The sequence below is a fragment of the Monodon monoceros genome, unplaced genomic scaffold (assembly GCF_005190385.1).
Source record: "Monodon monoceros isolate NGI ecotype Baffin Bay Population unplaced genomic scaffold, NGI_Narwhal_1 Super_Scaffold_5, whole genome shotgun sequence".
NCBI lineage: Eukaryota > Metazoa > Chordata > Mammalia > Artiodactyla > Monodontidae > Monodon > Monodon monoceros.
Genome location: NW_021703782.1, coordinates 85,975,734 through 85,998,415, shown reverse-complemented (window position 1 = coordinate 85,998,415; position 22,682 = coordinate 85,975,734). Strand labels below are relative to the sequence as shown.

Genomic DNA, 22,682 nt, shown 5'->3' with positions numbered 1-22,682 from the left:
AAGAGAAAACACCTGTGTATCAATAGTTTGCGGGGTTGAGCCTTTGCTAATTGTTACTCTCAACCAGGAGGTGTCGTCAGAGACAAGCGCGTTTGCTATGGCTGCCTTCTTGAGGCTGATCATCCAAATTCTGCTCCAGGTGGAATTCCTGCTGCCTCCTAAGATCCTATCCCTCTGTGGAAGCTTCAGCTGGAACAGCCAGTATACACACCTGCAGTTCTCCAAGTGTATTATACAGGAGAATCACTTGGGGGCGGGGGGGGGGGGGATGCTAAAATGCAGATTCCTGAGCTGCAGCTGTGGAGATTCTGATTCAGTAGGTCTGGAGTGGGGCCCGGGGGTAATTTTCATCTTAAGCACCATCTTCTTCTCCCTCCAACCTCCCATTGTGAAGCGCTTCGAGAAACACCGATCTGCACCTACATAGACTGTACAATATCATCTCACAGCCTCAACTCAGAGACAGGCTGGAAGGGGACTCATTTGTTCACTCATTTGTCAAACACCTACTGAGTCCTTACAGCCGGCCAGTCACCACTGGGTACCTTGACAAAGTCACGCAGCTCATCTTCCTCTCTCAGGCTTGAGATCCCCATCAAGGGATCGATCATAGAATCCAGTAAAGACTTAGCCTATCCTTTCTTATGTTCACCCCCATCAAAGAACCTGGCTTCCACCATGATACGGGAAAAAGCCCCCCTTTCGCATACAGAACACTGCCATGTTTACAGAAATTCTGCCTCTAAATTGATCCCTAATGGTTATTTTACAGGATATCAACATTCCAATGATTTAGTTAGGAAGGAATCTTATTACCAAGATTCATTCTTTCAAACACAGACAAAAATAATAAATCCATGGCTTTAAAAACACAGACCAAAATAATAAATCCATGGCTTTAAAAGCACAGACCAAAATAATAAATCCACACGTATCTGAAAATCCAAATGCTGCTGAGTATGTTTCACTGCCATGTTAACTTTGTAAGTCCAAGATAAATAAAAATCCTGGTAGTAAACAGTGGGATAAATTACATTACTATAAATAAAACATAAACTAAAATTCCATTCGAAATTTTAAATCACCATGATATGGTTACCCCGGGGGAGTTGAGGGAGAGCGCTTTCTTAGAAACTGTAATGAAAGTTGCATATCCCACTATAGTTTTTCAGGCTACAGCTGAAAAACACCATCTGTTCAGTGACCAAAACTTACTATGCAACAGTTCACCTATTTTTAACTTTCTGACCATCAGAAAAGTTTTTGTTCTAGAAAGGACTTTAAAGGTCATTAAATCCGACCTTTCACTCTACACTCAATACTGCTTTATAACATCGCAGCTGCAGAAGTGCCCTACAGCCTCTGCATGCATTCTATTCCTCTGTGGGTCAAGAGGGTCACTGCCTCCCTGGAGTTCAGCCCATCTTGGTACTGTTCCAGTTTTTAGCACTTTCTACCTCACATCCTGTCTGATAAGCAGAAAAAGCCAGTTTTGTTTTTTGTTTTTTTTTTCCCACAAGAAAGGCTTTCCCCTCTTAGAACAGAGCAGGGTTCCTGGATTAGGATGGCATCTCAGCTGCATTGACCAGAAACCTGATTCAGTGCCTTAAACAAGGCAGGGCTTAATTCTTCTTATGTAACAGGAAGCCCAGAAGACAGCTCAAGTGAGAGAAGCCGTGGCCTTCTTGGCCACGACTCTGTCACATAGCCACCTCAAACTTCAAGGGAGTATGGGACGGTGGGTATTTTAGCTGGTGACCAGAACAATATCTGGGTTATATCCACGAGGAAGAAGGTTGGGACAGATCTGGGGTAGGGCGATTAGCAGTCACTGCCACAGCCTGAGAGTAGTATCAGGGGACTAATATGCTAACTGACTGATGAAATCTGTCTTTCTAACCATTAGAACCCTTTAGGGGCTTAGGACAGGATTATAGACACTTTTTTTTTTTTCTGTAACATCCCTTCAGCTGTTTGCACACAATGATCATTTCTTTTTCTTTTCCCCATCCCAAGATGTCTCTTTTCCAAGTGATGTCTTTTCCAGGCTTGTCTCTGAAAACACTCCCATTTGTTTATATTCCAGGTGCGGCCTGACCTATAAAAAGTAATGCAGAGTCATCTCCTTCCTCCTGCTGTACACCATACTATTATTAACAGAGCCTAAAATCCCCTGAACTGAAACAGCCTGCTGTCAATTCATGCAGAGCACGCCTTGAACTCAGATGCTTGTGGGGAAGGGGTAGGGCCAAGGGGGGCACACATCACTGAGTACTTACCTTGTGACAGGCACCCCACCATCTCCTTTATAAGGCATCCATTCAGAAGACCCCGCCAGGCCATATCAACCTCATTTAGCCATTGCAAGGCTGCTTTTATGGACCCAAGGAAGCACTTTACATTATCACTGCTAACCTCCATCCTCCATGCTATCAGATTTAGTCCACTGCTCCTGAGCTCTGATTATTACCCCATGGACTATATATCTAGCATTTTTAGCTCTAAGTCACCTTAAAATATGATTATCTTTGGTATTAGTTAGGATTGTGTTCAGCTGTAATGAAAAAAAACCCCAAATAATAGCTGCTAACATAAGACACAAATTAATTCAAAAGTCTGGAAGTTGTTAGCCAAGTTGACATGATGTGCCAAAGTATCAGGGATGCAGGCACCTTCTGTCTTGTTGTTCCATCATGCATGTCTTCCAGTGGCAAGGTCACCTTGCTGTCCAGAATGGCTGCTGAACCTCTGGCCATCACATCTGAATTCCAGCTGGCAGGGAAAAGGAAATTGAGGAAGGAGTAATGGCCCTTCCTTTTAAAGACATTTCCTGATAGTTACATGTCATTTGCACTTACATGCCACTGGCCAGAACTGAGTCACATGGTCACAATTTAGCTGCAAGGGGGAGCTGGGAAATGCAGTCTTTGTTCAGGATGGTTATATATCCATTTAAAAACCAGGTGACTGCTGTCATCAAAGATTAAGTAAAAAGATATTGGGAGACAACCTATAGTCTTGGCCATTCCTTCCATTCTTCATCCACGTCAGTGGTAAAAACATTAAACTATCCAAGACAAAGACAAAAAACACCAACAATAATAGGAGATAATATTTATTGAGCATTTACTATGTGCCAGCCACTGCCCTATGCATTTTACGTGTAATAATGTAGTTAATCATCACGAAAGCATTGTTAAGTTGGGCACTATTTTTTTTTTTTTTTGCGGTACACGGGCCTCTCACTGTTGTGGCCTCTCCCGTTGCGGAGCACAGGCTCCGGACGCGCAGGCTCAGCGGCCATGGCTCACGGGCCCAGCCGCTCCGCGGCATGTGGGATACTCTCGGACCGGGGCACGAACCCGCGTCCCCTGCATCGGCAGGCGGACTCTCAACCACTGCGCCACCAGGGAAGCCCTAAGTTGGGCACTATTATAACTCCCCTGAACTGAAACAACCTGCTGTCAATTCATACAGAGCATGCCTTGAACTCAGATGCTTGTGGGGAAGTTGGGCACTATTATATTATTAATAATAATTATATATTATTAATAATATATATTATATAATTATATAGTATAATTATGTATAATTATACTATATTATACATAGGTGGGAAAACAGAGGCCTAGAGAGTCTGAAGCCCAAGGTCATACAGTTCATAAGGGATACAAGTGTGCTTGAATTGGAGCTCATGCTCCTAATTAATCACTATAATGCATTGCCTTTGGGCAATGTGTGAGAGATGTAAACTTCTGTCTTATTTTGGCAACTGTTGTTTTGGGATTTTTTGTTTACTCACATCTGGAGTTGGCCTCCTCTACTGGAACCTCCTTTGGGTTGAAATTAATTAGCAAGACTTGGGCTTGGTTCTTCAATTAATGACTATTCCACCAGTATACCTGCTCAGGTCTGCTTAGCTCCTAAGAGTCTTGTCCTTTGTAATTTGGATAAACAGGATCAGCTCCCAGAACCAGGCTTATGCTGAAGAAAAATGAGAGATATGACCTAAAAGACAGGAGAGCAAGTGTGGCAGCCCAGCAAACACATCATGGCAGTATGGAGGGCTGTATATAGGAGAGCTCAAGGGGTTTGGGTTGTTTATCTTTGCTGTTGAGTGTTAGAGTTCTTTATATATTCTGGATACTAGACCCTTATCAGATATATGATTCACAAATATTTTCTCCCATTCTGTGGGTTGACTTCTCATACTTTAAAAAATAGTATCCTTTGAAGCAAAAATTTTTTAATTTTGATGAAGTCCAGTTTTCTTTTGTTGCTTGTGTTTTGGTGTCATACCCGAGAAGTTATTGCCAAATCCAAGGTCATGAAGATTCACCTCTGTCTTCTTCTAAGAAGTTTATAGTTTTAGCTCTTGTATTTAGGTCTTTGATCCATTTTTAGTTAATTTTTGTATATGATGTGAGGTAGGGGTCCAACGTCTTTTTCTGCATGTAGATATCAAGTTGTACAAGCATCATTTATTGAAAAGTCTATTCTTTCCTCGTTGAAAGAATCTTGGCAATCTTGTTGAAAGATCTGTTGACAACAGACACACACTTTTATTTCTGTCCTTTTAATTCTTTCTATTCTAATATTGATTTTGATATCTATCTGTATGTCATTATCCCATTGTTTTGATTGCCATAACTTTTTAGTAAGTTTTGAGGTCAGGAAATGGTAGCTCTCCAATTTTTTCTTCTTTTGCATAACTGTTTTGGCTCTATGGACTTCCTTGCAATTCCATATGAATTTTTGAATCACCATTTCCATTTCTACAAAAAAAAGATGATTAGGATTTTGAAAGTGATTGCACTGAATCTGTAGATCACTTTGGGTAGTATTACCATTCTAACAATATTTGCTCTTCCAATCCATGAATGTGTGTCTTCTCATTTACTTATGTCTTCGCTCATTTCTTTCAATGGTATTTTGTAGCTTTCAATGTAAAGGTCTTGTACCTCCTTGGTTGAATTTATTTCTTGGTACTTTATTCTTTTTGATGCCCTTGTGAATGGAATTGTTTTCTTCATTTCCTTTTTGGATTGTTCATTGCTAGTGCATAGAAATAAAACTGATTTTTGTGTGTGGATCTTGTATCCCACAACAATGCTTAAATCGTTTATTAAGTCTACTTGTGTGTGTCTGTATGAATTGTTTATGATTTTCTACCTATAAGGTAATGTCATCTGAGGAGAGAGATTTTATTTCTTTCTGATTTGGGTGTCTTTCATTTCTTTTTCTTACCTAATTATCCTGGCTAGAACTCTCGGTACAATACTGAATAGCAATGGCAAGAGAGGCATGCTTGTCTTGTTATTGATCTTGGGGGAAAAGCTTTCAGTCTTTCACTACTGAGTACGATGTTAGCTGTGAGTTTTTGGTAAACACGCTTTATCAGGTTAAGTTTCCCCCACTGCTGTCACAGTGATTTTTTTCCTCCTAAAATGCAAATATCATAAAGCACTCCCTTGCTAAAAGTCCTACAGTGAGTCCCCATTTTCTTCAGCATGAAATCAAGTCCCTTAGTATGGCCCAAAGCCACTTCAAGAGTGTCTGATACCCGCTGACTTCTCCAGTTTCATGTCCCCACACCCTAGAGTCCCAGACACATCATTTCCCCACACATGCCGTTCCCTCCGCTGGGAACACTACCTCCCTTTTCCAAAAGGCTTCTTTGCCACAGCCCTGTGTCCCTGCCCCTCCCGCCTTCGGGCAGTCTCTGTGTTACTCCTGAGTTAACACTCAGAGCAGCTGGTGCCCTAGAATACAATCATCTCCTTACCCCTTTGCCTTCCTAAACAGACTATGAGGTTTCGGAAGGCAAAGACTAGGTCTCTCATTTCTGGATCCTTAGTGAAGATAAGACTTCATAAACGTCTTTGGAATAAAGACTACTTTTCTGTTTTATTTATATTTACGAACATGTCCTGTAAGTCCTAACAGAGGTGGATCTACATAAGGATGAGGTAACAAATTCAGTTAAAGAATCAGGAAGTTATATGCTTGGACTTTACCAGCTCAGCTCCCCAAGTCCCGTTCGAGAGCCATACGCAGATTATTTTTGTCTTCACAGTAACTTGAAGAATGCATATACCTTCTTCCATCAAAGGATAACATTCTGTATAAATCTTAGTGTTCTTTCTCTTTAGGTTGCTAGGACACTCAAAGTATTTAATGCTTCATTGTCCTGTAACTATATTAGTCCTAGAGTCTAGCATATTTGTTTCTTCCTGTTTATGTCTCTGCTTTTCTATTTTTATTTTAATAATCTTACTGTACATAAGCCTTTTTGGAAAAAAGTGGAGCATAAATATGTAAATATATATGCTAAAAATACATTGTATGTATTTCTTGTTAGCAGAGAAGCACACAGATTGTTAAGGTGACAATGCAGAAGAGCAGAGTTAGAGCCATTGAGAAAGAGTTTGTCTGCAGTGACTTTAGCTGTACAAGCCATTGTTAGGTTGGGGTCTCTTAAATGAAAACCAGAAATTAGGTAGATTTCCTTCATGAGAGAGTGGAAAAAAATTTTGTTGGCACAGAGAAATATTTTCAGGACCTCAAACTCTTCTCCAAATGGCTCCTTCTTATCATTACAGAGATTTTGCATCAGACGGCACTGAGAAGAAAAGGTAAACATTTCCAATATTCAGTGAATTAGAGACTCAGAGCCTGGATGAACTTGACCATCTGGAGCAAGTTCCTATCTTTAAATGAAGAAATGGCCTACCCCACACTGAGCGTACACCTCCGCGATTCCTCTTCCCTTCCCCCCAGATCTAATTAGTCACCAGGTCTGTAAATTTCCCACTGGGATCTTCCCCTTCCCCCTTCCCCCTCTGTCCCCCAAGTCTCCCACAGGCTCTAGGTCTGATTGAACGTGCAAAACTCCCATATCCTCTCCGGGGTCACCTCTTGCTGCCCATCCATGCATTCTTGGCTTTGGATTTTCTAAATGACTGAGGTATCCTCGTGTCGCTATATGATGGCCCGTGCTATTCCTCTGGGTAGAATCGTCTCCCTTCCTCCCTCCTGCCCTCTCATCATCTGGCTCATTCCCGCTCACCCTTCAGGACACAGCTCAGACAGCTTCTCCTAATAACCCAGCACCTCCCTATGTGCTCCTGAAGCACCTTCACTGCTGTCTGTCTCCCTCATTAGGCTGTGAGCTACTTCAGATCAGGGAGTGAAGTTACCAGAGTCCCCAGAATATAAATCCTACTGACCAGAGCAGGTCTCAGGAAATGACTGTTGATCAGACGTGGACACGCTTAGCACACTGCTGCAGACACACTTAGTGAACGTGCACGAAACGGGCCTCACTCATAACAGTTTCCAGAGTATGAGACGTGGACCTCACCAACTTCCACCAGCCTGATGTTTCCCCCTCTCCCACCCCAATTCTTCTACATTTATTAAGTCCTTCCCACTCCTTCCTCTGTCTAATTAAAAAAAAAAAAAAATTCCTTATTCCATTTGGATTTGACTTAGATTTGTTTTCAAACTGAAAGCCAATTGTCCTAAACAGTGTTTATTAAATGAATTCTTTCCTTTCTTATTCATTTTGAGGTGTAGCCTTAGCTCTTATTAAATTCTTATAAATAATAGAATTTGTTTTGGGGAATTTCTCTTCTACCTTATTGGCCTATTATCACTCGGGTTTAGTTGCTGTCATCTTATTATACTTACCTGGATATTTGCTTTTTAACTTAACTATATTTTTTCATGTTAAAAAACTATAGAGCTTACTTCAAAAAAAAAAAAAAAAGAATACAGGAATATTTTAAACATACAGGTAAGCAAAGAAAAAATTAAATTACCCTAATGCCATGTCCCAGAGATAACTATAATTATCATTTTGATGTAACAAGAGTGGTAGCTGACTTCCACTTAACCATCTTGCCAGATTAACTGACACGTCTAGTCCTCCGTAGAACGTGCTGGCTGATGTCCACAGCAAGCTGAATGGTCCCGGAGGGCGGCCTAGGCACTGTTCCCAGCATCAGCGGACTGCGCTTAGCAAGAGTCAGGTGCGCTTATTCCAACATGTTATGCCAGGTGGAGTGGTTATTCAAATGGTACGATTATTTAAATATTAGGTACGTTGGGCTTCCCTGGTGGCGCAGTGGTTGAGAGTCCGCCTGCCGATGCAGGGGACACGGGTCCGTGCCCCGGTCCGGGAAGATCCCACGTGCCGCGGAGTGGCTGGGCCCGTGAGCCATGGCCGCTGAGCCTGCGCGTCCGGAGCCTGTGCTCCGCAACGGGAGAGGCCACAAGGGTGAGAGGCCCGCGTACCGCAAGAAAAAAAAAAAAATTATGTATATTGATAAAAACAATGAGTATGAAGAGAGTAATTTCTAAGAAAAGTAAGTTGAATGCTTTGGAAAGACTCTATAAAGATAAGATACTAAAAATATTACTCAAATTATGTGTACATGAGAATTATAAACATTGGAAAGAAATAAAAATCTAGGAGTCTATACTCAGCTTGCTTCATTATTTAGCTTCTCTAAATTCTTGATCCATTTTAAAGAAACCAGTATTTCACATTTTTACATTTTTTGGTGGTTACATTATTGGTATGTTTAATGCTGCCAAAAAAAAAAGACAATACACAACTTCAGAGGACTCAAAGAGTCATAAATAGAATACCTATGACAAAGTTTGGCCAATGATTATTTACTTGTTGTAGTTTTAAAAAACATCTCATTTATAAAGATTCTCCTCCTTAACCAAATTTTTCAATTAACCAATCAGCTACCAGTGCCCACAGACTTGGTTAAGAGAGCATGTATTATACCTTCAGTCATTTAAAAATGTATAAAGATATTGATTTCTACATAAATGAGATCATGCTATAAATACTGCTTTATCCCCTTTTTCACTGACTATATTGTAGACATTATTCCAAGTCATTAAAGATTACAACATTTTTAATGCCTGCCGAGCCCCTCCTGCTGAAGTCCTATTTAATGTTTCCTTTCATTGGGCATTTAAAACTATGTACCAAAAATAAACAACCCAATCCAAAAATGGGCAGAAGACCTAAACAGACATTTCTCCAAAGAAAATATATAGATTGCCAACAAACACATGAAAGAATGCTCAACATCATTAATCATTAGAGAAATGCAAATCAAAACTACAATGAGATATCATCTCACACCAGTCAGAATGGCCATCATCAAAAAATCTATAAACAATAAATGCTGGAGAGGGTGTGGAGAAAAGGGACTGCACTGTTGCTGGGAATGTAAATTGATACAGCCACTATGGAGAACAGTATGGAGGTTCCTGAAAAAACTAAAAATAGAACTACTATACGACCCAGCAATCCCACTACTGCTCATATACCCTGAGAAAACCATAATTCAAAAAGAGTCATGTACCATAATGTTCATTGCAGCACTATTTACAATAGCCAGGACATGGAAGCAACCTAAGTGTCTATCAACAGATGAATGGATAAAGAAGATGTGGCGCATATATACAATGGAATATTACTCAGCCATTAAAAAAGAACGAAATTGAGTTATTTGTAGTAAGGTGGATGGACCTAGAGCCTGTCATACAGAGTGAAGTAAGTCAGAAAGAGAAAAAGAAATACCGTATGCTAACACATATATATGGAATCTAAAAAAAAAAAAAGGTCATGAAGAACCTAGGGGCAAGACAGGAATAAAGACGCAGACCTACTAGAGCATGGACTTAAGGACATGGGGAAGGGGAAGGGGAAGCTGGGACAAAGTGAGAGAGTGCCATGAACATATATACACTACCAAACGTAAAACCGATAGGTAGTGGGAAGCAGCCGCATAGCTCAGGTAGATCAGCTCAGTGCTTTGTGACCACCTAGAGGGGTGGGATAGGGAGGGTGGGAGGGAGGGAGACGCAAGAGGGAAGAGATATGGGGATATATGTATATGTATAGCTGATTCACTTTGTTATAAAACAGAAACTAACGCACCATTGTAAAGTGATTATACTCCAATAAAGATGTTAAAAAAATAAATAAATAAAACTGTACCTTTCTTGATTTCCTCTTCGTGGGACTGACAGAAAACTTGGAGTTTAGTTTTATGTGCAGCCTAGGGTTTCTTATACAGTTAATCTCCTTTTCTCAATTTTCACATGCCTGCTTTAAAAAAAAATTTTTTTTTTAATTTTTGTGTTAAAATTGTTTCTTGTTGTAAGTTGGGAGAATCCCTTCTGGCAGAGAGAACAGACCAAACACAAACCCCTAATATCCTGTCTCCAAGTGTGAGGTTATAGTATGAGTTTGGATGACTGAACGCCCTTTTGTTTTGCCTTGAAGGCAATTCCTTACTGTCGCCTCTCTGGTCTGCTGACATAACTGGCCAGGGAGCTTATAACTACCTAGAGAGCTCTAAGACTTCTACTGAAATTGCTGATAAGCCCAGGAAGTGGTCTAATAGCTTAGCTTTGCTTTTTCTGGACTCCTGTATGTAACCTAGGGATATCTTCTAAAATTATTTTTCTCAGGATTTGGACAGTAAAGGAGGCACAATATCAAATTAAAGGCACAAAGTATTCCTTACCTTCACTGCTACTTGCAACAACTGAAAAAAATTACCAATAATGTGAAGAGGCCTGGCCTTGTGGGTTACTTCCACAACACCTGGTCAAAAATAGGAGGCCAGGGCTTTCCTGGTGGCGCAGTGGTTGAGGGTCCGTCTGCCGATGCTGGGGACGCGGGTTCCCAGTCCGCGAGGATCTCACGTGCGGCGGAGCGGCTGGGCCCGTGAGCCATGGTCGCTGGGCCCGTGAGCCATGGTCGCTGGGCCTGCGCGTCCGAAGCCTGTGCTCCGCAAGGGGAGGGGCCGCAGCAGTGAGAGGCCCGCGTACCGCAAAAAAAAAAAAAAAAAAAAAAAGAGACCCTCTGGATTTTTCTTTATCGTCTAAAATTTGAGATTGAATACAGATTATACTTTTCATAGCCAAACAGCAAAAGAATATCTGGGTACCTTTTAGGAGATGTGAGGCTTTTCACAGGCTCTTTCATCACTAGGTGGTCTATGGAACAAGAAATTGTGTACGTTTGCATCAGGACCACGCCTCCAAAAAGAATTAACAGTCCAGATTGGTTAACATTCTTTAGTATCTCAAACACCTGTAGTGTCTGAGGACTCCTCACAAATGTCCTCTAACAACTTCTTTTGGCAAGCTGGTATAGATAAATAACTAGGGCTACGATCTGGGCATTACTCACATTTGCTAATGAAGAGCAGTCTGTACAGCAGCCTCTCAAGAAAAATCCAAAATTAAAAAACAAATTGGGAGAGATTTATTGGTATTGCAAAAGGTCTTCCACTTAAGAACACCCCTTTCTTAGTCCCCAATATCATTTAAAATAGGATTAGTTTTAAATAAGCTTGATTTTTCCAAACTTTTCAAGCTTGTTGAAAAATCAACAAGCTTGATTTTTCCATAATTTACTGCCTAAATTATGGCACACCACAGTTTCACCAACTCACCAACTTAGCACAGATCCAGGCTTCAATTTATGTGCAGGGCACTGTACCAAGCACAACGAGTGATTTCCATGGTAAACGTTATCTAACAGGCTTTTCCTCTCTGCCTGATGATTGAATTCAGTTGCAACCTTAGCATTCACAGAGTGACTCAGACTCCAGCTAGGAAGCCTGGCTGGGCAGTGGATGAACTTTGTACTTCAGAAATTAGGTTTTATTTAGTACATTTATGTTTCATACTTCAGGGATCCTAGAACATGCTGAGAGATGCTGGAAAGAAATAGCTGGTCAATTCCAGGGCACCCTTGCAGCATATTGACCTAATCTGAAAACAAGATGTTGCCCACAATCAGTTTCTATTGCAGCACAGCAGAATCCGCCACCCCCAAACATGACTGCAGGAGTTCAGGACATGCCACCTCAAAAAATGCCACTTTGTTGTATTACTGTGAGCTGAAGGCACTTGAAAAACAGCAAATGTGGGTGAGGTATTCTCTGAACTCTCCTTATCTCCCTAGACAGTCTCCAAAAAGAACTCAAATGTCATAAATCCCCTTCTCAGGAGTTTCATCAACCAGGGGAGATTGACTCTTATCACAGGAGAAGAGCCTAGAAGTTGACACCACACCCAGACACACTTTGCCATAAGCTATCATGCCGCCCAGCTATTCCTCTAAGGGCCCATTCATCTTTCCTAAAAATCATTTACTCTCCCCTAAGAGGCCTACATCCTCTCGCCCCTTTCCCTATTAAGATGGTATTTAAATTTGAATTCTAAGCCACTTAGAGGAGTTACTCATTTTTCCTGGGTATCTCACATGTATACCTGAGGTATACACGTTAATAAACTTCTGTGTGTTTTTCTCTTGTTAATGTGTCTTCTATTATAGAGTCTCAGCTAAGAACTCAGAAGGGTAGGGGGAACAATTATTTTCCCTCCCCTACACTGTTCATCACCACCCTGGGCATGGGAAAGTGCTACAACACAGAAGACAATGACATTCTTTCCTATAAAATTTTATTTATTACATAAAAAAATTCTATACAATTGTTAGACTAAAATACAGTTTTCGTTATAGTTCTGGTAACTGAGTCAGTACACAGAAAACTTAGCATTAGATCAGCACTGTTTTTTCTAGTTCATATTTCTGCACAAGGAAAACATTTCAAAGCTCCATTTCATATAGGCTCATTGTACTCTGAAGCCAGATGGAATTCCATCCAATTCAGAGCTCTTGGAAGTTAATTTCCCAGCAAGATTTGATAACTCCAGAAAGTTAATTGCTTAATATACATATTTTTAAAGTCCTCTGAGAGCACAACACTCTGTAAAGTCTGCACTGTGTCAATAATGACAGTCACAAATACTACAGGGCTATGACCATGTCTGTGGGGCATGTTCAAGCACCTACATGTTTGTTTCCCCACCTGAATACAGTGTAGTGACACTGTAATAAAGAAATAATAATAAGGAAAAAACTCAAAATAATGCTAAGGTAAAAGATCCCGAACCAGGGAATTCATGGAAGACTTAACCATGATCCTATAGTTTGTAATGGACAAAGACCGGACATGATACAAAAATCCATTTTGACACTGTGAATAGGATGCAAATAGCAAAACAAAACAAAACCAAAAAGACAAAAAAGGCCTCAGACTGAGAAATATGTGGCACCGCAACATACCTCTCATTCTGGATTTCACAGCAGTGAGATGTCGAAACACACTGATGGGCATTTTCTATTCAAATCTCCCCATACACTGGATGGGATCTGACTGGACGAGATGTTACGCGCAGAGCCTGAGAGATGAAGAGCAGGTCCCTCTGCATTGACTGATCTTTCAAACTTGGCTGCTTTATTCTAGGAGCCTATTCTAAACTCAGGAGCGCAGGAAGGCTGTGCCAGAAAGTACTTAAAGTTGGACCTTTGGTCTTCAGAAGATATGCTTTTGTCTTTGGTTGTTTTCCCAGAGCCCCTGTCATGTTGTTAGGTGCCCTCTACACTTTTCTCCCCACTCTTGTGTTAGTTGTAGCAAATCAGATCAGCTAACAACCTCCTGAAGTTATTTCACTGGGTACCACATCTTTAGAAGTGCATTCAATGGTCAAGACTATTCTGAGACAGTGTAACTGAAACTTCATTATGGAGCTCCCAGTACCCTTTTATAGGATGGACAAAATCAAGAGAACCTCAACAGCAACATAATCTAGTAGCACTAAGGCAATATAGTAGAAGAAAGGTAACTTCCCCCCGTGATGTCTTTGAAAATCAAAACTAGCCAAAACAAGGGGGCCAAAAATTCTGGGAGAACACTGCTAGAACCCAGAGGAAGGGGAAAATTTACTCTGTAGTCTCTGTCTCCAATCATCAGTCCCAAAGCTGTCCTAGTATTGTTTCATTCCTATGAATCACCTCATACAATTTTTGAAAACAATCCTGGCTTAATGATCCATGTGGTAAATGAAGGCAGTGCTCACATTTTCTAGTGGCAGGTAGAATGGTCTGCAGGATGCTGGTAGGACGTTCACTCCAGTCCTGTGTCCATTCATTCCTCAAGTCTTTTCTTTCTTTTGTTTTTTTCTTTTTATTTATTTTTGGCTGCACTGTGCAGCATGTGGGATCTTAGTTTCCTGACCAGGGATGGAACCCACGCGCCCCCTGCATTGGAAGGGTGGAATCTTAACCACTGGACCGCCAGGGAAGTCCCTCAAGTCTTCTTTTCAATGCTTACTTTACTCACATAGAATGATTTAACACATTATTCCTCAAAAAATAACTAAAACTAATTTCCTAGCTGATGGGATGGGTGGATCAGATTCCTATGTGAAAGTCAGGACATTTCCTTTAGGTCATACACTTCTATGACAAAAAGACATCAAATATGGATACTTACACCGGACTCAGGCCCTTTTCCACCCAATATGGGAACTTCCACCTGTGGTCTCTTCCTTTGCTACTGTGGAAGGTTCAATAGAGCTCTTCTGGGGTTGTGGGATGGGGAGGAGAGCTGACTTTTCTATTTTCTTCACCAGCCAATTAGGACATTTCCACTGCTTTCTTCAGCTTGAAAATGTAGGTAATAGTTTGATGTCCGACTATAGGTCATGACCCCCTGGAATCAAATCTTAAAAACCCTCAAATTCCTTTAAGGATGTCTGCCTGCTTTTTCAAGGGCCCAGAGGACACTCCATATAGTTGCAGCAAGCTTACCTAATAGTAAGGTGTAAATGTGAAGAAACCCACATGCTCCCTAAAGAAGGAAGGTGATGTGGATGGGGGGAGTGGAGGCACAGTCCCATGGGCAGTGGTCCAAGGCTGCTCTAGTGGTGACCGGAAAACACTCAAAACAGGAGGGAACACCTCACTGATTTACGAAGGAGAAAAAAATAACTTTTGAATTTGTCCCCCCAGCATCTGCTCCTCCAACTTTCCACTAAAAATTTTTTGTCAACTATGGACTATGGTAAGTTTGCTAATTTATCACCGTCTTCAAATGTTCTTGGTCGTGTTGACAGAGGTATATTTTTAGACAGTGATCTAACTGATAACACTATGCTACAGATGTCATAGCTGAGTGACAATAATAAAGAATCTACTGTTTTGGTAGATGGATATTTACAGGGATTCCCTATTCATTTCTTCTTGGATTTTCTTGTCCATTGCAAATAATTTGGTACCTTGCCAAAAATTCATCATAGGACACATACATCCTTACACCACCAAGGAAAGAAATCTTACTGTCTTGAAGATTCAGTGTTGACGTCCTGTTTTTCATTCAGATTAGTGTGGTTTTGATTTTCAAAGCTGGTACTAAAAGTTTTCAAGTTATAAAAAGGATTCCAGACAACAAGGTCCTACTGTATAGCACAGAGCACTATATTCAGTATCCTATGATAAACCAAAGTGGAAAAGAATATTTAAAAAAAGTATATATATATATAACCGAATCACTTTACTGTACAGCCGAAATTAACACAACATTGTAAATCAACTATACTTCAATTAAAAAAGAAAACGATTCCAGGTCTGAAATTGGTTAAGTACCATCTTAAAAGAATCTTCAGTGGAGGCCTAATCACTACTTTATTTCAAAACACATTATCAAACCAACTTTAGAGCAGCCTCAGACTTGTGTTCCTTAGGCCCTGAGGGGATGGGGGCGGGGTGGAGGCTAGCAGTCTCAGGGTCCCGAAATTCTATTAGTATTTTAAATGTTCCTAAGTAGGCTATGTGACTTTGAGAGAAAGGTAGTTCATTGCTTTCATAAGCTTCTCAGAGGGGCCCTTGGTCCCCTCAAAAGATTAAGAACCTGCTTTTGAATATCAAATACTAAATTCGGGTCTTAGCAAATAAAAGTGAAAGATTTCTGAAACATTTGGAAATTACAACGTTTTCATGTTCAGCTAGATCTTGACTAGACCATGAGTAACCTGAAAGCTTTACTATTCTGAATTCCCTGGTCTAGAACGTTTATTCCTCAGGAAATCATTTATATTGTAAAACTGGTATCAAAACTGAAGAAAATAGCCTAATATTTGGGTCCCTAACAACTGCATGTCTTTTCCACAAGTTTACTAATGAATTTCTTTAAAAAATATCCAACTTAAATCCTGCTCATTTAATTTAGAAAAGTGATAGCTGTTCATGTGATACTGAAATGGAAGCATCATTTGTCTTTTTTTTACACATATAAAAATCAAGGAGATGGGGTGGAAGAAAGGGTACTATAGTATTTCCATAGAAAAGAAATGTTTTCCACAGAAATTCTCAAGTTTAAAAACGCTGCATTTAAGTTTTTTAGAAGAAAGATATCTTCAAAGATTTAAATCTTGGATTAAAAATTTCCTCTTAAATTGAAATTTGGAGAATAAGAATTTGACTCAAATTTATGAAACGTGAATGGGGGAAAGTGTGCTATTTAAAATTTTTTGGTGTGTACAACATGTTTAGCTTTTTATTTTGTTTTCTAAGTTTGCTAGCTTTGTATTTTCTCTTGGCACATTCAAGCATCCTGCTTTTTCACAATTTGGGCTATGTGTCATTAAAAAGATAAGCTTATTCTGAAAGTAGCCACTGTATATGAAGAGTGCCTACTTTTCAAATGGGCTAACGTGTATTCCTTAGTACACAAAGATACATGAATATGCATTTAAAGGCATTCTGCACTGTGATTATATAATACACAAAGCTCTGCTTTATGCATTTACTTACGAACCCACAATTTTCCAATATATATTCACAGACCACATCTTAAAAACTCTAGGCAAGCCATTATAGTGCACTTTTATCTATCAGATGGAATATATGAAAAGAATACAGAGATTAACTGTGGCAGGTGCATTGATAAGCCTCCAGATTCTGAGGATTTTGTTTTTGTTTTTTTAAGTAGCGGTTAAAATGCAGTAGAGAGCTTATTGAAAGGTGAAAACTTTTAAAGACCTTTCTGAAGGAAACTTCTCAGAGGCTGTGTTAAAGGCTATTATTGGAAACTCCAAAAATTCAAGAGAGGTTACTGATGAAAAATAAAATAAAATGTTCAGGTCACCATAATTGGCAGCTCTGGTTTCAGAACTGACCCCAGAATTCTACTTTGAAGGCCAGGAGACCTCTTGAAATGGCCTTTATTAGCTATTAGTGGTGCTTGGTGGAAATGGTCGGGGTCTTGAGGGCACTAACATGGCCTCACAAATATTTGGTGCCTGTAAGTTTCCGTAGCTGTTTTAAGGGAGAGGGTGGGAGGAACATTACTCTGGTTTCAAGGGGCTCAGGACCCCTATAAAAGGGGTCACCTCCTAACCACCCCCTACTGGGGTGAAATCCTGAAACTGCCCTGGGAAGATAAGGGAGCCCTTGGCAGATACCGAGGTCAGTGGTATTGGGAACTGGCAGCTTAACGCCCTTGGCTGAAAAAATGACAAAATTAGAGTAAGGGAGCATCTCTACAAAGGAAAAACTTATTTGCAGCTTAATTTTTAAATAGACTCAGTGAATGCCCCCTCCTCAACCATTATGCAAAAAGTTTAGGAACCAACACACAGTTAAGCTACTTGTATTGCAAGTAACTTAGGACTTAATTATGCTATAGGATAGGATAAAAGCTTTGATCCTTAAACATTAAACACTGCATTAAATGGTTTAAAGGAAGAGCCTGCTTTGAGCTGTGCTAGTCCGTGCAGAGATAATACAATCTCAGCGCTCTAGCTAAATTCCTAATGTTTACCTAATGTACTGGTAAGCCTCCCACAGAAGATGGGTCTCTTGGATTTATACTGAAATATAACCTTTTCCCTTCCATATCATATACAGCAGAGCTTACTCTTGAGGCAGGAGCCTAGAAAGTCTAAATCAGGCACCAGAACCTTAATTTTCCAATGGCAGCAACGATCACGATTCTCTTCTCACTGTGATCACCACTGACAACCGCGGATGCTAACTGTAACTCTGGAAGTAGGCGTCCTGAACACAATTTTGAAGATCCACCGCAGACAAAAGACAAAACCCACCACACAGAGCCAGTGGTTGATAAAAGTATTCAGGTAACCACATTTCACAGATGATTTTTGTCCTTCATGTATTCTCACTTGGGCAGAGATGGAGGCAGTGAGCGAATAGCAATAAGGCAGCCCAGGGCCAGCTGAAGAACGGATCACGAAGAATGACAGCGGCAGCAGGTCTATCCAAACATAGCCTCAAAACCTTCAAATATCGCTAAAAGCCTCTGTGAGGCTCTCTGAATTGCATCAACAAATGAAGCTCATGAGAGAGTGATAGTCTATAAGTCAAATATCTCTCTGTGTGTGTCTGTGTAATATATATGCATATCTGCATATATCTACCTATATGGCACACATATTCACTTAGGGGAAACAGCCTGGCAATTAATTTGGAACTCAAATGACATGGTTACACATAGAGCATAATTTCTAAACACAATGTTAGTAAAACAAAATTTATTTGTAAAACAGGACCTGTTATATAAAATGGCACACAATCAAGTTATACAAAAATACAAAATTTCTTTCTGATTACAGTTCTATCATCTGCAAATGATAATTAGAAAGCATTCCTGGTGGTTTCCAAACAGCTGAGATTGCGAGCATATGGAACAGGGAGCAGCAAGAGTCCATGGTGCTGGGATGGCCAAGTGAGTAGAACCTAATTTCCAAATTCAAGAATTCCACCAGGTCACTTTGGAGGGACACCTCCTAAGATAAGTAGCTCCTGTAATGTCTTCTGTTTTGATACCCATCTTCCGTACTTTTGCCAATCCTAAATTTAGTTCCCAATGTTTCTTAATGCCCACAATCTGTGTGGCTATGAAACAGAAGGTAGACTGAATTTTCCTACATGATTTGCTCTCTCACCTATTTGGATAATTGTTAGTTACATAATTATATTTATTCCATTTCAAATGATATAAAAGAGTACAATGATATCGTTTAGTGACATCACATGTTAGAATGTTAACTTCTGGAGAATTATTGTTTCAAAATAGCTACTCTCACAATATTGTTTTCTGTGATCTTGCCAAGACGTGAGCTGCTGTTTCTTTAAAAAAAAAAAAATAATAAAATTCCGGACTGTTATTGCAAATATTCTGAAAAATCAGAAATATTACATGAGCTTTGAAAAGAAACCGAGGCATTTAGCAAATTTTAGCCTAGCTACAGTAAAGAACACGGATACTTAAAAAAAAATACAATTTACCTTTTGCAGCAATTTAAAGGTCCAACCCTTTGAAAGGAAGCACATTAGCAAACAGCTGCTTATTAAGCCCTAGTGACATTAGTTGTACACATTTCCATAATACCGGTCTAATTCACTGTCTAATTCTGGTAGGAGGCAATGCTTTCTTTCAAAAGATTCTCCTTCCATGGAATGATAAAATGCTGAGGCTTTTTTTTTTTTTGTACAGAGCCTATATTTAGTGCAATAAGTTTAAAAAATCTGCTCTGAAATATTTACTTTACATTAACAAAAATAGCTTTTTTTAAAAAAATTGTAACAAAAAGGAGTTATCGCATAAACAGATCATGAATTATTCTTAGCAAATTACACTTTTTTTTCTTAAAGCATTCACCATTACAATAAGCAGAACAATGAAATATTAGCCATTCATATCTGGTAAGCTTCAGGAATTAAAAAACCCCCCAAAACCCAAAACCCATCCCCAAACACAAAGAACGTTCAACACTTGAGGATCAAAACATTGACCAATTCTTCAGTTAAACATTGTAGAATTCTGGATACTTAATGAATTGCCAAGGAGAGGAGCACCTGCCAGTATGTTTTCAGATTTTATAGCAAGCATTTGAATAAAATGGCCATTTAGCCCTAAGCCATTGAAGTTCCTCTGAAGCAGACGCCCAAGTACCGGAATTTTCAATGCTTTGTGTTTCATGTTTCTCTCCCTTTTTGATTCCTTCCAGCATTACTTAGTCTGCAAACCTATACACAGAAACTTAAGGGCTAAACTTGCTGGGTACCCCAGCTTCCTTTCAAATCAGGCACACAAATGTGTGGAGGATGCTACTAACGTCAAAATGAAAGAAAGACAAAATATAAGAGAAAAGTTTGCATAAGAAAGATTATCTACCCTTTCCTTTTTTACCTACTCTCTTATAGAAGCATTAGGGTAAACTACAAATACCTGAGGAGTTGGTTACTTTTTAATGTTGGCTGACAAATGCGTGAGCTATTACGAAAATTCCCATGTTGGGTCCACTTGTATGTTTCTAAAAGGAAAATGACATGGCTTCTTTGATTGGGGAAAACTGAATGGAGTAACTCCTTATTTACCTGAAAGCATATGCCTAGTCTCATCCCACTAGGACTTATGCATCAGTAAAATAAGGTCTTGATTTTATGCACACATCAGGGAAATCACCCCCGAATAAACTTTAGACAGAGAATTCGGTACAATAATTTTACCTAATTTAAATAACTAAAGTTAAAATCTCCTCTAAGTTATTAAAAATGTTAATCAGATATGAATCTTAACATTTCCATTAAGACAATTACAATTGAAAACATTAAATGACGGCAGTTGCCTTGTAAAAGCCACCCGTATGAAAGGAGTACATGTTTGACAAAAATAAGCATAAAAAAGGTATTAAATCCCTGTTCCTGTTCTCTGATTTTGGCTGATTATGTGTGTGTGTGTATATACATATACATATATATACACACATACATATACATATATACACACACCCACACACACAAATACATAGTTATGTGTATATATTGTTTTGGAATGTCAATGGGTTCCATAACGGTCGGCTAGGTTCAAGCAGAACTTGCTCCCGAAGCCTAGAAAACAAAGTCATACAGAGTATAATCTTAGACAATTACCATTAAAAGGAGATCATGAATGATGTTACAAATACACAGATGGTCACAAACAGCAATAAAGAAAAATGGATTGAGAATCCTTCTCCCCCAAACCTAAATTCCAGGGTCTGAAATTCCTGTGATTGTAGAAAGTCACACTTCCCTCTGGGTCATCTTTGAGATATGCAGAGAATTCATCTCTAGTCTATGTTGCTATAGTGCCCAGGTTTTTTCCTCCATTTTCTCTGTAAGTTTTTCCTGTATGATAGCGAGCAGATTGCCAGATGTCTCTTTCTTAAACCTCTACATCACATTTGGTAAATTTTTCTAAAATAATTTTCAAAGATTTATAGAAAGACCTTACAAACCTTCAAAGTTTCCTTAACTAGTGAGGCTCTCTCAAAAAAAAAAAGTCTAAGAGGAAAACTGGAAGTACTTATGTTTAGTTTAGTAATGCCCTGTCAAATATAAAAATTTAAACCTCATTTTTCTGAACATTATTTTATAGACTTAAAAAAAACTCATATTAAACTATCCCATTAAGGAGACAGACAGTGAACTTGAACAGCAGTGTTTCTACAGATGCAGCAAAATAGTTATGACGCTCTGTTAACAGAACTTTCATCTATGGGAATAACATGTGAATTAAACCAAGCAAACACAAATAAGCAATCGTAAATTCTACCAATCCCCAAACTTTAGGAGGGAGTTTCTCAGGTACTTCTTTAGGGACACACACAAGATGGTGATGGTATTACGGGTCAACTCTTAACATGCATACTTCGAAAGAGAGCAGATTTAGAGGTACTGATATGCTTGAAAGATTTAACTATCCTGTGAGCAACAATTCACACATCTCTCATGGGGACTTTCTGAACCACTTAAAACGTTGTTCTTAGAGGTCAAATGCTACAATGTCCAAAGGACCAGAAAAACAATGCACACAGAAGATGTATTTTGGGACATGGCAGAGGGCTTTGCCATTAATCTGCAAGCAATGAACAACATAAAATAAAAGTAAAAGTGGAATGAAGATTTTAATGTGGTGTTTGAATTAAGGGATATGAATTTAAAGCTGAAAGTAATATTAGGGGGAAAAAATTTCTACATTTTTGGCTTCTGATAGAATGCCACATAACCTAGGCAATTCTCCTACTATTAATACCTATGAATCAGGGGTTTAGGTAAAAGAAGGTATATTTGCATTCTGGTCTACCACAATTCAGCTATCTTTCCCTCAAGAATAATACAGAAATACATGCCAATTCACGGTCGAAGTAGCTAGTCCTAAACCTCTAATTATTTCTCCCTTTCTTTAAATGCTTGTTACTGAAGAGTGATTTAATGTACGCTTCAACCACTGGAAAGACAGCAAAGGGGGGGAAGGGTGGTTTACATTTTAAGATTTTATATGTCTTTTAAAAGTTTTAGGTTTGAAACCTTATTTTCTGAACAATTAGGACAACCAAGCAGTGGCAAGAAGGAAACCTTCCTCATTTTCCCAGGCTATCTTAGGGTTGGCAGAGTTTTCACTGTGGTCCCCCTCAGCCCACATGGAGTAAGAGGGATGCAGAAAGAAAGGGTAGGGAGGCAAGTAACCTGACAGGAGGGATTGGTGATTAGCACCCCTTCCCTGTTCATCCAGTGCTGTCTGACGCACACTTAAAAATAAGAGTTACACGGCCATTCTACATGCTCCTACTTATGATTAGGGTGACCTGTGCCTTGGGAATATAAACATTGAAGTTTTGACTTTATCACCATCAATGCTATTAAGAGCAACACCAAAATAGGCACTGGATGGGGTTACAGAGAAGAGTTTATACCTAAACATTCTGTTGAGGCTTTAATG

At 39.5% G+C, this 22,682-nt stretch overlaps 1 protein-coding gene across 2 annotated transcripts in view; it reads right to left on the bottom strand.

Moving 5' to 3' along the window:
* Nucleotides 1–22,682, bottom strand: part of SLC44A1 (solute carrier family 44 member 1) — a 212,292-nt gene that overhangs the window by 34,648 nt on the left and 154,962 nt on the right. The window contains exon 16 of one of the 2 annotated variants that reach the window (XM_029203109.1): nucleotides 18,431–20,809. The exons of the other annotated variant lie outside the window; for it this stretch is intronic. Coding sequence (XP_029058942.1) covers nucleotides 20,786–20,809 — 24 coding nt within the window. The 3' untranslated portion in view covers nucleotides 18,431–20,785. Of the gene's footprint in view, nucleotides 1–18,430; nucleotides 20,810–22,682 lie in introns of those variants that run through there. 2 annotated transcript variants of the gene reach the window in all.